At 31.5% G+C, this 13076-nt stretch overlaps 1 protein-coding gene across 6 annotated transcripts in view; it reads left to right on the forward strand.

Annotated features, from left to right (window-relative positions):
- Positions 1–615: 615 nt before the first annotated feature.
- LOC106111883 (mucin-5AC) overlaps positions 616–13076 on the forward strand; it is a 77386-nt gene continuing 64925 nt past the window's right edge. For all 6 annotated transcript variants that reach the window (XM_013294068.1, XM_013294070.1, XM_013294073.1 and 3 more), the window contains exon 1: positions 616–790. In XM_013294068.1, coding sequence (XP_013149522.1) covers positions 742–790 — 49 coding nt within the window. In that variant the 5' untranslated portion in view covers positions 616–741. The remainder of the gene's footprint in view (positions 791–13076) is intronic.

A 13076-nucleotide genomic window follows, 5' to 3' on the forward strand; every position in this document is an offset into this window, starting at 1 on the left:
ATAAAAATGAATAATAATTGAGTTTAACGTGAAAGATTTTTTTTGGTATCTTTGCCTCGTTTATCGTTTGTATTAACATGTTATAACCACAGTATAAATATATTTATTAATTCGATAGATTCGAAGATAATTTAAATTGTCTCAACCGTCTTGTTCTCAGAGTTTATTCGCTCCGGCATTTCTAAGAAAAGACTTCAACGCGAGGCAAAGCGACCGTACTCTGCTAATGATGTGAAAATATATGTTTCTCCAAGGTAGAGTTACGAATATAAAATTGTTATTTATCCAATAAGAGCTCTATGTTTCATTAAGCATTTTTAAATCAAATTTTACCTAAGATCATTTCGTTAATATTTCAGTAGGATCTTAAATTTTACTTAACACAATAGTAAACCAGTTTCATTTTGATCTAATTTTAGCAGCTGTCCTTAGCTCTTTGAGATTTGAGATATACAAAAGCTTTAAAAGATACATGTCATCTAATTTAAAATTCGCCATCCGTTCAGTATCCCTGACATTTGATCAGCTTCCGTAACCCTATGGGACCTTCAAGTGTAAGTGTACTGGCGACGGCCCCACCACTGTTGTCCGCTGGTGAGCCGGCGTGGGCGCTGCGGGCAGCTGCACGCTCACTCTCGTTACCGCGCCGAACCCGCGCGCCGCGTCGACCATGCGGTGGTGAGCTGTGCAAGTGACTAGTGTTGTACTTAGACCGTGATTTGTGTATCCAATCGATTCAACATGAGGTCCTTCGGACTAGCAGCGCTTTTCGCATTCGCGATATTAACAGGTAAGCGAATGCTGAATGAATAATCAATTTTTCTGTAATAGGATATCGGATATTCAGATATGTTATTTTTTGGATGTAATATTTTGAATTGAATAAAATGCATAGGATACAGTTCTTTTTTATACGCAAAATTAGCATATATTTATCATTTTATTGTACTTTTACTTTAACATTTAGAAATTAAATTAATTTTATGTTAAAAATATTTTTCCCTTAGTAATAGTATTTTACTGAAATAAATATTAATACATGATTGAATTAAGAATTATCCTTAATTATATTAAGGTCAGTCAACTTGACTTGTTGCATTTCAACTGCTACCAACTAGGAACATTTCGAACCAATGCCATATAATTTTATTAAAAAAATAAACATGACTTTAACATTGAGTGTGTAGAAAATTTTCAGTGTTCGGAAAGTCGTTGAACTTTATTGAAGTATCAATATTACGCGACTCACGATATATCTCTAATGACAAGGCGTTTTGCACCGAGATGAGATATTAATTCGAGAAAAAAAAGTAACGGAACTTTCTTTTAAACGTGTTGTGTAATTCCATGAGTTATTACTAAGTTTAAATTCATATTTTGCATAATGACCGCACAATACATAAATATGCAAAAGTTTTACTACGAATTCACGAAGAAAATAGTTGATTATATGCAAGAAAGAACACGCTATCTTCGAGTATATTTGGACAAAGTACTTAATTTTTATCCAAAAAGGCAACCAATTGTGTGTATAAAAATATCAAATGCAAACGTCATTTTGTGATTTGATGCCATTTTAAGATGCTATCAAACAAAATAAATGAACGCGGCTTTCGTTATTTTAATAGTAATATAACCAATTTGAATATCAATTGCATATTAAAAGTTATTCAATAGTACATTTGTATGTAAGTTTAACTATTACCTACACGTTTTCACCTTCGCTTTCTGTAAGAATTTAAATTCCTACGGTACCTCGAAGGCTCCATTGTCAGTGCAATGGGAATTACTAGACAAAAACGATACATTTTCTTAACTATAATTATAGTGTTTGGAAACTGGTGTTAATTGTGCATTATTGTTGAACGAGTAATGTGTTTTTTAGTTACTTAAGACTTTTTTTATCTTACGGGATATTTTTATTTACAACAATTTTAGTGCCGACGTTTGATTATCTACGATAGTAGTCGCTTTTTCAATTAGTTTAATTAAGGTTATTTCACTTTAATAGCCGTCCCCACGACTTGCCTGCGTGAAATTAAAAGAATTTAGTAGTCTATACGTACTTTCAGGCTATGCTCTACATGTATTGCCTTTCAGCGAGATCCGTTGAGACGTTCTGAACATACATAGTAACAAACATTCATCCATATAAACTTTTAGTATACATAATATTATGTATGATTTAAAAGATTAGTAATATGATATGATTGGTAGATGCAGAATGTATTTGTATTTATGATATATATTAGTTTATTTTTGTCTCGTCTCTAGAGTTTCGTAATCCGTTGACCCCGGATCGTTGTACGATGCGTAATGAAGGTGTTTTTGGAAACACATCACGATGATCATGCGCTTAATTTTCCTGTTTGAATTATATCTTTTTGCATATACGATTATAGTTAGACTGAATAAAAATACAATTCCATCTAAAATGTAAAGGGATGTGCTTTAAAAATTTGCAGTGAACTGTTTAATATAAACATATAGGTTAATTAGAACATCTTTCTTCATATAGTGTGAAACTTTCGTATACCGCACATGTAACTTGAAATATATTTATTTACATTTGTAGTTGGTATGACAAAAGAATAATAAACTCAATTGACCTTTGTTATCTAAAAGAATGTTGTTGTAATATCACATTTCCCAAATCCGTCTGCACTATGACTCACATTGAATCCTGTTAGAGTCTGTAGGTCGTTGTTTTGACAACTAGTCCTCGTAAATTGTTGACAACTTTTTAATTTACCCGTTATTATTGACACGACTATTGTTAAGACTGCTATTAGTGAATGCTATACATGTTTATTTTTTTTAATAATTAAAAATAAGAATTGTTAAAAAATATGACCCAATCAATTGCTATATAACTTACTAAAATTTTTGTTATTTCTGAAGTGTAATCCAAAAATCATATTTAAAACTACAAATCACCTGAAAACTTAAATGATAGAGATCTATTTTTTTACTTGCAATCAATTCTTATCGCCTATTTATAAAGTTGCTTTTTGCGTTTCTTATAATATAATGAAAAGTATCCGAATGTAAATGAGTTTAAAAACCAGCCTGTTAAGGTCGTTTGCCTGTTTTTGTTAACTGTTATTTGAGTCGCAGAAATATAACACCACGAGAATATTCATAGAACATGCGTAAGAAAAATGCGCTTGTAGTCATAGAAACATTTAGAAGTGATAAGATTTATTGAATAATTTAAAGGTTTTGAACGTATTTTGTGTCTTATATTAATATATTGCGACTAGAAGAGTACTCAGTGAAGTCACATACGACCGCTGATAGAGATGTATGGACGTTGATAATGTAGCAAAGTAACTAATAAAATGAACTAAAAGAAATAGTGTTTACATTACATAAAGGTAACTGTAATATTTCAGAATAAATAAGTATCACAAAGTAATAAATGTCTTATTTAGAAAGTGACGCAAATTGTAAAGAGTAAAATTATATTAGTTTTTTATTGTCGTTCACTTCATTCGTCATCTTTGAACATGATGGCTTTCAATAAGTTAAAAGAGATGTAAGCATGTATGTCTGTCAGATTTCATAATAGTGTGATACAGAACATCAATATGTCACGGCTGAATCGCATTCGAGTCACAAACGACCCGGCGACACGCATTTTTCGACTAAAATAGAGTACAATGCGTCTACAGTTACTCCACAGTCGTTCAATGATTCGTAACGCAGCATTGTTATGTACACAATTTTCCAATTCCAATTCGAAATTGAATGAGGATCGAGATCGTGAATTCGTGGTGCGGACCACAATTGTAAATTTGCGGCGGTCACTCTCTAGTTGGCCAATCGTTTAGAGTGACCTTCTGTTATTCATATATGTAAAGTGGATTAAAATAGGCCTATTTAAAAAAACCTGAGTTATCGAAACACATCTAGATTGTCTAGTTTGTTATAATTCGATTAAAACAAAACAGCAGAATTTACTACATATTTAGAAACAAGCTTTCCGAGACTCCGTCCGCTTGGAATTAAAAAAACAAAAGCCGGCGTGGGCTTCCAGACAATGCTCTACATCTATGCCAAATTTCACTAAGGTCCGTTCAGCAGTTTAGGTTATAAACTTTAATAAACACCTATCTATATTAGTAAGGGGTAGACATCTACAATCATAATCAAAATTAAACATAACAGCCATGCTCGAAACATTATATTTGATAATAGTATATATATATATTTATAGTGATGACAATCTAAGTAATCCATATTTATTTCGTCCATTCGTACATTACTTACTGTAACATAGTGTTACGCTTTTAACTTTCTAACCTTGGTGTTATATTACGATATCACTTTCGTTTTCGCTGCAGGTCCCCGTTTAATTGCGGGGAAATGAGTCTTTTGTAATCACATTGTACGCCGATTACGTTGACATTTGTTTTTATTTAAATACTGAAGTAATTTTTGTAAATATTTTGAACCGGTTCCAAAGGCGACTGAATCTAGAATTTTCACCTAGTCATTATTTCTAAAAGGTAATATTTTTTCAGACTACATAGCATTCTCTTACATTAACAATGTTATAAAGATATCAATTTTCATGAATGAAAAACATAGAGGCATTTCGCAAGTGTACATGAATTCGTCATTCAACAAGACAGCAGTATCTCGGCCAAGGCTCTAACGCTGTGTTTCACAAACATCAGAATTAGTGATTCTGTACGCATCTGCGTGTTCCACTACACCCAATATAGAAACAAAGAATATAGGCTTCTTTAAAAGAGTTCTAACGCTGTATTTTAAATGGTTCGTAGTTGTTGTTTAACGCTTTGTTATCACGTAATTATTGCTTTAAATGGTCTAACGGAAATGCTAATAGAAAAGTTGTTTGAAAAATTACTGCCATTTAACATTTGACATCATATTTTGTTGATCAAAAACCTTATAATTTCTTAATTCATTAACTTTGATTGGTATTATTTTGTGTTTAGTGAAAATATCTGAATTTTAATTCAATTCAATTCTTTTTAAAAATAGTAAAATCTTTGCATAATATTAAATGTTTCAAATAAAAATAGGTTATCGTTTAAACGCGTAACACGGTGGCCAATGTTTTTGTTTTTAAGAAAAAAACTACAACACTAATAGTTTTGTACACTTTAAAATTCTTCAATCAGTGTTGGAATTATCAAAATTAATAACATTAAGATTATTGTATCTCGTTTTATTGTTTACTTATTTATTTATCGTAAAATGCAGTTGGAATGTGGTTGTATATCAAAGAATTTCAATAATAATTAACATAGAAGACGACATTGGAACCGGTCTCAGATTAAGTGATGTTTTCTTTATTCATGTGATAAGTATACTTTCAATTTTTAATAGAATAATAAATATAATGAATAATAAAACTTACTTTTATGTTAGAAGCACTGTATTTTCGCTTATAGTTTTTAATTATTTTCTTATATAGTTATAGTTATCTTTAACTGATTTGAAATCACTTGTAGCAATTTATTACCGTTTCTTACCATTTTTTAAATGTTTAATTGTTCATAGTAATATAATTGCATCACCATGCCACTTGCTAACAAATTGAAAGGTTGCCAAATCATTTAAAGCTTTTAACTGTCTAATCAAACGAGATAAAAATTTAATTATGAGATGAGTCTGATGAGATCTGACTATTCACATAAATAAATAAAATAACGGAAACAAAGACAAGATAAATAAAATTCTGGTTTAAATACTGATCAATTTGAACGACTCTAGAAATCTGGTTTTGTGACGTATCGTAGGTCAAGGTTTCATGGTAATTTTATAGGTTTGTAAGGGAATTAGTATAAATAAACAGTTAATAATTCAAATTAGCGTTAAAGTTATATTTTGTATTTTATAAGCCATGTCATAGGATATTATAAATCACGCCTACTACATTAGACGTTTGTGTAAATTACTGTTAAGTTGCTAATTCGACTTAATAAAACTATTAACCTTACAAATGTTAATATGATAAGTGTAAATGTTGTAGTGTCCCGGTACGTACGGAAACATTAGTAAGTGCTCACATTAGGATACTGCGAGGTTGGATATCCACCAGAAAACTGGACATATAAGATTGTTAAGACATCCAGCGCTAGTAGCGCCACTGTCAATATAGGACGTCAAAGAACATGATTGTATCTCTCTTAAAGATCACGTAATTTGGAACTATGCAAATAATCTGTAAAAATTATTTATTAAAGATAATATTAGATAACAAAGTAATCAAGCTAACACAAGTCTAAAGAAAAAAAATGTATTTAGTAACATTTTATGACCAATTCAATGAAAAAGTTTAAGTGCATAATTTATAAATCGTTTCATAATGTATCATCTTGAATGGTGTAACAATGCGTTGACCCTGCGGCGCAATAATGAAGAAAATGTCGGCGGTGTTTATGATTACAGGCTACGTTTTAAATAATTACAAAGAAGTACGATACCAAAGAATGTTGAAATTTAATTGAAATGTGTTAAAGTCGACATTAATGTAAATATCTTTTTTTTTATACGTTGAAATTAAATGAAGCCAGAACAATAACAGGGTTCTTATTGGTGTATTTGTTTTTAAAACACTACAATTTGTTTTTAAAGAACTAGTGTTAAAACTTTTGTTTCATATACGATGTTTTCGACAGTGACGTTACGTAGAAACAGCAGTCATTGTCAACACCATGTTAAGCAAACAGATAAAAAACCTGATTTTTGTTTGCATTTTATGGTTTATTGTTAAAAATCAAATATCACACATATTGGAGAGGCGATGATCATTTATTTGGCAATATGATAGCGTTTTATGTGTGTGAATTTCTCAATACGTTAGTCTTGCTATGAAGTTGTCTATAAAAGATGTTTTATTGTGAAACCTTATAAACATAATCATCGAGTAAATCACTAAGATATGCAGACAATGTTTTTGTTAGGTCCGCTAGATGTCCTTGGTGTTAGACCAGGATTTATAACTTTCATAATCATCAAGTTTTAAATAATTTTCCTATTACACAAAGAATACAAATACGAGCAGACTGTCGAAATTCGATAGCAAAAAATTACAATGAACTGCCATAGTATATATACGATAGTATTGTGATCTTTAAAAAATATTACATAGATAAGAGCAAAAACACCACAACCAATTATTGAATTGCTATAGATGTAGTCTAACGTTTTATAAACATAGCTGTTGCACGTGACTTCGTCCGCGTGAAATTAAAAAATAAAAGAACATAGCCTATAGTACTCCCAAAAAAACTACCTTTCTAACGGTGAAAGAATTTTTAAAATAGGCCCATTAGTTTTTATGTGAATCGAATACATATAAAAATACAAAAATACAAATCTTTTCTCTTTATAATATTATACTATAGACGTGTACAAACGCCAGTATTATTGGTTGTAGTTTTCAGACATGCGTAACACAGTTGACCTGTCGACCTTACCTTCGTTTGTACTGACATTCTCAGTAGTAATTTAAAAATATATATTTTATATTTGCTTTTAAAAAAGTAAACTCAAGCTCAGAGTTATAAGCAATATCTTGCGTACGCGCAGATCAGGTCAGCTGGCATCTGCGACGTCTTATCCAATAGGTCAAAGTTTACCCAACTTTTGACAGTTTGCATGAAGATTGGTTCATTAACTCGGTCAAAAGGCGCTCCCCGATAATATATCATTCAGACGAAAAATCCATGTTGGATTGTATTAATTTTGGAATACACATTTGGACATTTTATCAACGCCTAGATTACACAAGGATTTCTAAAGTGATTTTTACGTGTCGTATACATGCGGTTACAGCAATCGAGTTATGTTAGCAAAATATTTAGGATTGATTGTAGTTTTATATGTATTACCATGCACATAACAAAATAGTAAGAGGCAAAGTTTAGTAAGCCGTCCAAATATTGATTTAATTTTTATTACGCGTACGGGAATAATTTGTCATATTTCATTTCGTTTTTTTAAAGAGTTTAATAATAATAGTAGAACAATAAAATGAAAGGTATGATTACGCAATAAAGTTTTTCTAATTTACATTCATCTTAAACTACTGAAGTACTTAGCGCATAAATTATAAGCAAAGCAAACAAAACATTTTCTCTTATTTTAAGAATGTTGCGTATACTAACGCTTATATTATCTATTCTATAAACAGTGTTGCTAGATTATTTTGTGTTATTTTCGGAGTTTTTTCTTACCATTATTTAATTTACTATATTGATTTAACCTTGCCAATCTTGCTTCTAAGCTTGTAGTTTTTGTTCCTTTTCCACCATGACTATGTATTCCAATTTACTTCCTTTCTAAATTAGATAGCGTGTAAGTATATAGTCTATAGGCTATTTGAAGTGTAGGTCTTGTGTAAGGCTTTGGTATTTTAGTATAAATATAGATTGAGACTTAGTTTATTTCTAGTCGCACTTTCCTATAAAATTATTATTTCTGTAACGAACGTAAGTCAGTCTGCTGATATTTTGTGAAAACTTTCGCGATTCCACGTTGCACACTTTCTTTGCACCGCATTATGTCAAGTGTGTAACCTTTAGTAGACGTGGCGTAATATCGTGACACTGGCCGCTGAGAAAAAACTTGTAATTATAACGTGATGAAGATTTTAAAAACAATAGCTGGCGGAAATACAATTGACGAAAGTTTGCCAGCGCAGAAAATGGGAATTTTACGTAAGATTTATTTAAGCAAATATAATGTTTGAAAAAATATCAGAAAGATGTTAAGTTACTTATTGTTTTTCTGCCATGTTTTATTTGAAATAAGATCCTAGATCTTATTTATGGGCCAATGAGACCCGTGAAGTTGTAAATATTTCGCAGATTATATTAGAGTAAAAAAAGGTTTCAAAAACTTGTCTCACTTGTTTTGTTCAATGCACTTTATAAAGTTCGTCTTATTAAATTATCAGAAGTGGTTTCTCATCATTTTAATTATGTTGTAGTTCGTGAAAATGTCACATAATCAATTTCAATAATGGCGTTGTGATCGTTTTTTTATCTATACTAATATTAAAACGTAAACACACACTTCTTTGATGCCTAAGATGTCAGCAATCAAAGCATATTTTTGAATAAATCTTTCTTTAATTAAAGCCCTACACTTCCTTCTTTAGGCTATATATTTTTACGCTATTAAACTTGGGGGTAAATAAATTGGAAAAAAACCTTCATGTGGGAAAGGGACCATAAACTACAAGCTGCCAACATTAAGGAAGCAAGGTTGCCATGGTTTGTCATCGTGTCATGTCATTTTGACGTTTGCTATTAATATTTTGATACATGTAAACAATAAAATAATTTTTTCATAATTTTATGCGGATGAAGTCGCACGGGAACAGCTAGTTCATAATAAACAACAGGTTTGGTATTTCTCTTTAATTTATCGGCACCTCAAAGTTCTTATTTGTTTTATTAAAATAAAATTATGTAATTAGTAGTTATAACGTTCATTTATTCGGGACATTTATTTGATATCTCGTTAAATGAACACATCGGTTTATTGACCGCGCAAATGTAATTGCACTTAGCTACATTCCGCATATATGCAACATTGTTGCAGTGAGAAATAGGTTAAGAATTCTAGAAGTAGTATCAACTCCACAGTCAGAGTAGTTTAAGGGTTACACTTAGTGTGATACAGAATAAGATTTACTTTACTGCTTAAGTAGCTTTAAACGAGGGTACATGAAGTTTTAAATCTCTATTCGACTGTTTTTTGTATTCAATGTGACTTATATTATCCGTGTTACTCTATTGTGTTGTTAAGTGGCCGCCGCTTAGTAATCAGATAACGTACGATTATGTAACAGTACGCGAAAGATGCGAAAGTCTCGACCATTTCTCTGATTTGTATGAAACTCGATTTCTCACTCGAATCGCATACGGCCGGCGAAATTTACATGCCTGTAACATTGCTTTAACTATGACATAATAGTAATAGTAATCTCAGATTAACCTTCTGTCTTCATACATATAAATCACATTTTTATTGACGTAATCCTTGTTTGATTTGAGACGCTGGAGTAAAAGTTATCATAAAATTTAGTGTTTGATTACTACGTTTTGGTAAATTAAATTTTTATTAGCATACCTAGACTCATAATTATATCAATTTTCATAAATTAACAATTATTTGTATGATCTTTGTTGAAATTTTTCTTAATACTGAAAGTTTAAAACAGGGTAACGTATAAGGCAAGGATTTAATGTCTCCTATTTATAGTGTTACTTGGTATCCAAGGCAGTTTGCGGAACAAAAGTGGTGTCTACCTACACAAAGGTGATCCAAGCATTTTAACGATTTTATGTGACGTCATCTAACAGTTATATGAGATGATGGTGGCTGCTATAAGATTATACAACACGTGCCAAACGATCCAGTTTAACCGGTTTTTAACATGTAACATCAATACACTATTTTTATACAATAATATTAGTAACAACGTAATTCAATTTTGATAATCAATCTACCGATTCTCGCTAGGATTGGCACGCTGATCCTTAATACTTCCAATTGACATTGTCAGCTGTCATAGGGATGGGACGTGTATGTCAGTGATCTAGTGTTGCGCCGCTACTCCGGTACCGATTTCTTCTTAACATTACTGATACACGAAACGTATTCAAACAATTCTAGAATTTTAAAAGTGAAATTTCGAACTATTCAACTCTCGAATACCTATTTTTTTAATCGGGGTAATACACCCCAATGCAATTTCACTTCCTTTTATTCATTTATTGCACATTTGCATACAAAAAATACATCAATATAACTTTCTTAACTTTGAAAGTGGAACTTTTTTGTCTACGTTTTACATACATTTCCTTAGTCTTGTATGACAAGTATTTTTGTAAAATTATTCAAAGCACGTAATTTTTCGTAACATTGCCACAGTTTGTACAAGCGCTGATCTAATAGTAAAGAAATCATTTGATTTTAGAATAATCAGTATGCAGACAAGGCGTGTATCCGGATTCTATAATAAGTCTGTAGGAATTACCACGTATCTCAAACGACGAAATTGTCAGCTTATTGAAGCATTAAAATTGTAATTGATTGTTCGTTTACACGTTATTTCCATAATTCTGGGTTACTGAAGTTTCCATTTATTTTATATTTACCTCACGGTGGTCTCCCACAGTCCTAACGAGGGGTCGAGGGATCTCCATTTGGAACCGTGACCCCCCAACGCGTTGCTACGAATGTAGCTCGTCCTGCATATTTTACGACCATCTCGGAGTCTCGGTATTGCTGCTTAGGGCCCTATCCTATGCACCGGAGAAACCCAGATACTCTCATAATTACATTATATTATTTATATTTACCCGATTCATTAGTGGTTAGGTTAAATTTCAAAAGAGTAAAAATAACGTTACGTAGTTCAGAAACGCATGTCAAGAATTTATCGAACCAAAAACTAACGAATGGTTAAATTTAGCTGGGAAACTGGCCAAATACGTCTTAAGTCTAGACATACAGTCTGCTTAGATATGTAGATGAGTCAATTATAGCATCATTGTGAACATGATATTGCAAAAAGTGGGTTGCAGAAAGTGAGCCAATCAATTAGAGGCGTGTTGCGACGCTCGCGCTAACTCTTTGTATACTCCCACACTTGTTGCGAATCCTCTAAGCAGCACCATTGATAAAGCTCAGTTTTGAGTCAGACAAATTATGTATACACACCTTTAGATTTAAGGTGTGTCTACATTATTGTACGATACAAGTGTCCTGTTTCAAGAACCAAATGCTTGTTTGAGGTTTTTAAATCTCTATTGTAGGTGAAGTGCAAAACAAAGATTATTTTCGTTTCTAATAATACAAAAATACTTTACTTATATTCTACTCGATTAATTATTTTTGTTTTTTTATTTCTTCAACACTTTAATCATTTGTTTTTCTTTACAGGTAACCTTTTTATTTGGTAGAGCGGGATGCAAATTATAAGGTATATTCACGAGCCCATTCTTATATCCACAGCGGCCTTTCTCACGTAATAAAAGAAGTGATTATAATCGTTACATTGTCACATTCACATACAAAATGACTCGGTTTTGAAACTTTGTAATGTTGGCACACATTTTCCCAAGCAAAAGGTTAACATTATAATTCGTCTCCTCGTATTTATCACGGCCCAGAGGCGAGGTAATGCGCCATCTGTTATGACTTAATGTTCCTAGCTAATATTAAATCAAAGGTGTGTCTTGACGCAAATTTGATTTATGTGCGTTTACTGAACTATTAATTTACAAGCGTCTAGGAACTTATTTTTTAAATTTCACTGTACCAGCATTAATCAATATTTTTTAAAAATATTGATATGACATCACTAGTATTAATATATTAAAAAATATTTAATAACATAGTCACAACTTAAAAACCTCACCTTTTAAAGTATCATGTACAAAGTAGAAATTAATCATAAGATTATTCACTGTATCCGTGTAATAATTTGAATAGTCATAAAATAATAAAAAAAGAGTATCAGCGACATTCATTTATTTGTTGTTCACGAGACTAAATAAGGGTCACCATATACGGACTGCAATCATATCCGACGTACGGTCATGATTCATTTGAGTAGTGTCCACAGACCGTGGAGTGGACCGGTATTGACGAATGTGAGACTGGCGATCGCCCAACGCTGACTAGCTAAAGATGTCTTTAGTTCCTGCTTGAAGTACGTGTATGGCAGTCCTAATGCATTAAGTTTCGAATATGTTTTTTTTTAGGTTTTTTAATGTTTACAGTTATAATGGCAACGACACTAAAAATATTCTCGAGACCAAAGTTTGACCGACACGTAACGAGTAAAACTAGTTCCAACATAAACAATCCGATTTATCATTTGAAAGTACCATCATAATTTTACAGTATGCGGCAAAGTCGTGATATTTTTTTTTATTCTTGTAATTTCGCTTTAAGAATTTATGTGAGTGTTATTTTATGATAATGGATATGTTTATTGTGTTGTAGAAAACTTAATAATGATTATCAAAACATTTTAACTTTGGAAATATGTATTTAAAATATTTGTGAGGATATTT

Source organism: Papilio polytes, unplaced genomic scaffold (genome assembly GCF_000836215.1).
Source record: "Papilio polytes unplaced genomic scaffold, Ppol_1.0 DF824146.1, whole genome shotgun sequence".
NCBI classification, from domain to species: Eukaryota; Metazoa; Arthropoda; class Insecta; order Lepidoptera; family Papilionidae; genus Papilio; species Papilio polytes.